This window comes from Aptenodytes forsteri, unplaced genomic scaffold (genome assembly GCF_000699145.1).
Source record: "Aptenodytes forsteri isolate BGI_AS27 unplaced genomic scaffold, ASM69914v1 Scaffold111, whole genome shotgun sequence".
NCBI lineage: Eukaryota > Metazoa > Chordata > Aves > Sphenisciformes > Spheniscidae > Aptenodytes > Aptenodytes forsteri.
Window position 1 is genome coordinate 1,306,925 of NW_008794710.1, and position 744 is coordinate 1,307,668.

The 744-nt window shown below is 57.1% G+C and overlaps 1 protein-coding gene across 2 annotated transcripts in view; it reads left to right on the forward strand.

Moving 5' to 3' along the window:
* The first annotated feature begins 338 nt into the window (after positions 1 to 338).
* The window catches only part of CRMP1 (collapsin response mediator protein 1), a 50,984-nt gene continuing 50,578 nt past the window's right edge, over positions 339 to 744 (forward strand). The window contains exon 1 of one of the 2 annotated variants that reach the window (XM_009273756.1): positions 339 to 710. In XM_009273756.1, the coding sequence (XP_009272031.1) occupies positions 339 to 710 (372 nt within the window). The remainder of the gene's footprint in view (positions 711 to 744) is intronic. The other variant, XM_009273757.1, reaches the window with a different exon arrangement.

The window sequence follows — 744 nt, forward strand, 5'->3', positions numbered from 1 at the left end:
TTTGTACTTTATTTTCACGTGCTCTTTACTAACACGGCTATTTTTAAATCCCGCTTGGATTTATTTCTTTCTCTCTCTCTTATTTTTCTTCCTTTTTTTTTTCTTTTTTCTTTTTTTTTTTTTTTGGTGTGAGTGTTCCGGGGGGTGGGTGGGGGGAGGGAGGTTAACGTTTGCATCTCCCTAAGGGAAAGATCCCAGCAGCCAACCCAGCTCCGCCACTGCTGCATCCATCCATTCATTTTTATGGTCACTAGCAGCCTATCCCGGTAGTAGAAGGTGCAGAGAAGTGGGAGGCAGAGAGAGAGAGAGGGAGGGAGGGAGAGATCCGGACAGCGAGAATGGCCGAGAGAAAGAGGAACTGGAATAAAGAAGACGACCTGCCTGTGTATCTAGCTAGGCCGGGCACGACAGCCCAGACACCGCGGCAGAAATACGGGGGGATGTTCGCCTCCGTGGAGGGGGCCTACGAGAACAAAACCATCGACTTCGACGCCTACAGCGTGGGGAAGAAGGGGCCCCCCCCCCCGCGGAGCGGCAGCCGGCACGACATGCTGGACGGAGGGGACAACTACAGCGAGACCGCCAGCGACATCAGCGAGGTCTCCGGCTCCGTCATCAGCTCCCCGGGAGACCGGGAGGACAAGACCCCGGGCGTGGAGATCAGATACCCCGTGGGGAAAGAGCTGCTGCAGGGCCAGGACAATGGGCAGGTGAGCGGGGCCGGAGCGGGGCCCCGGGCCGGGG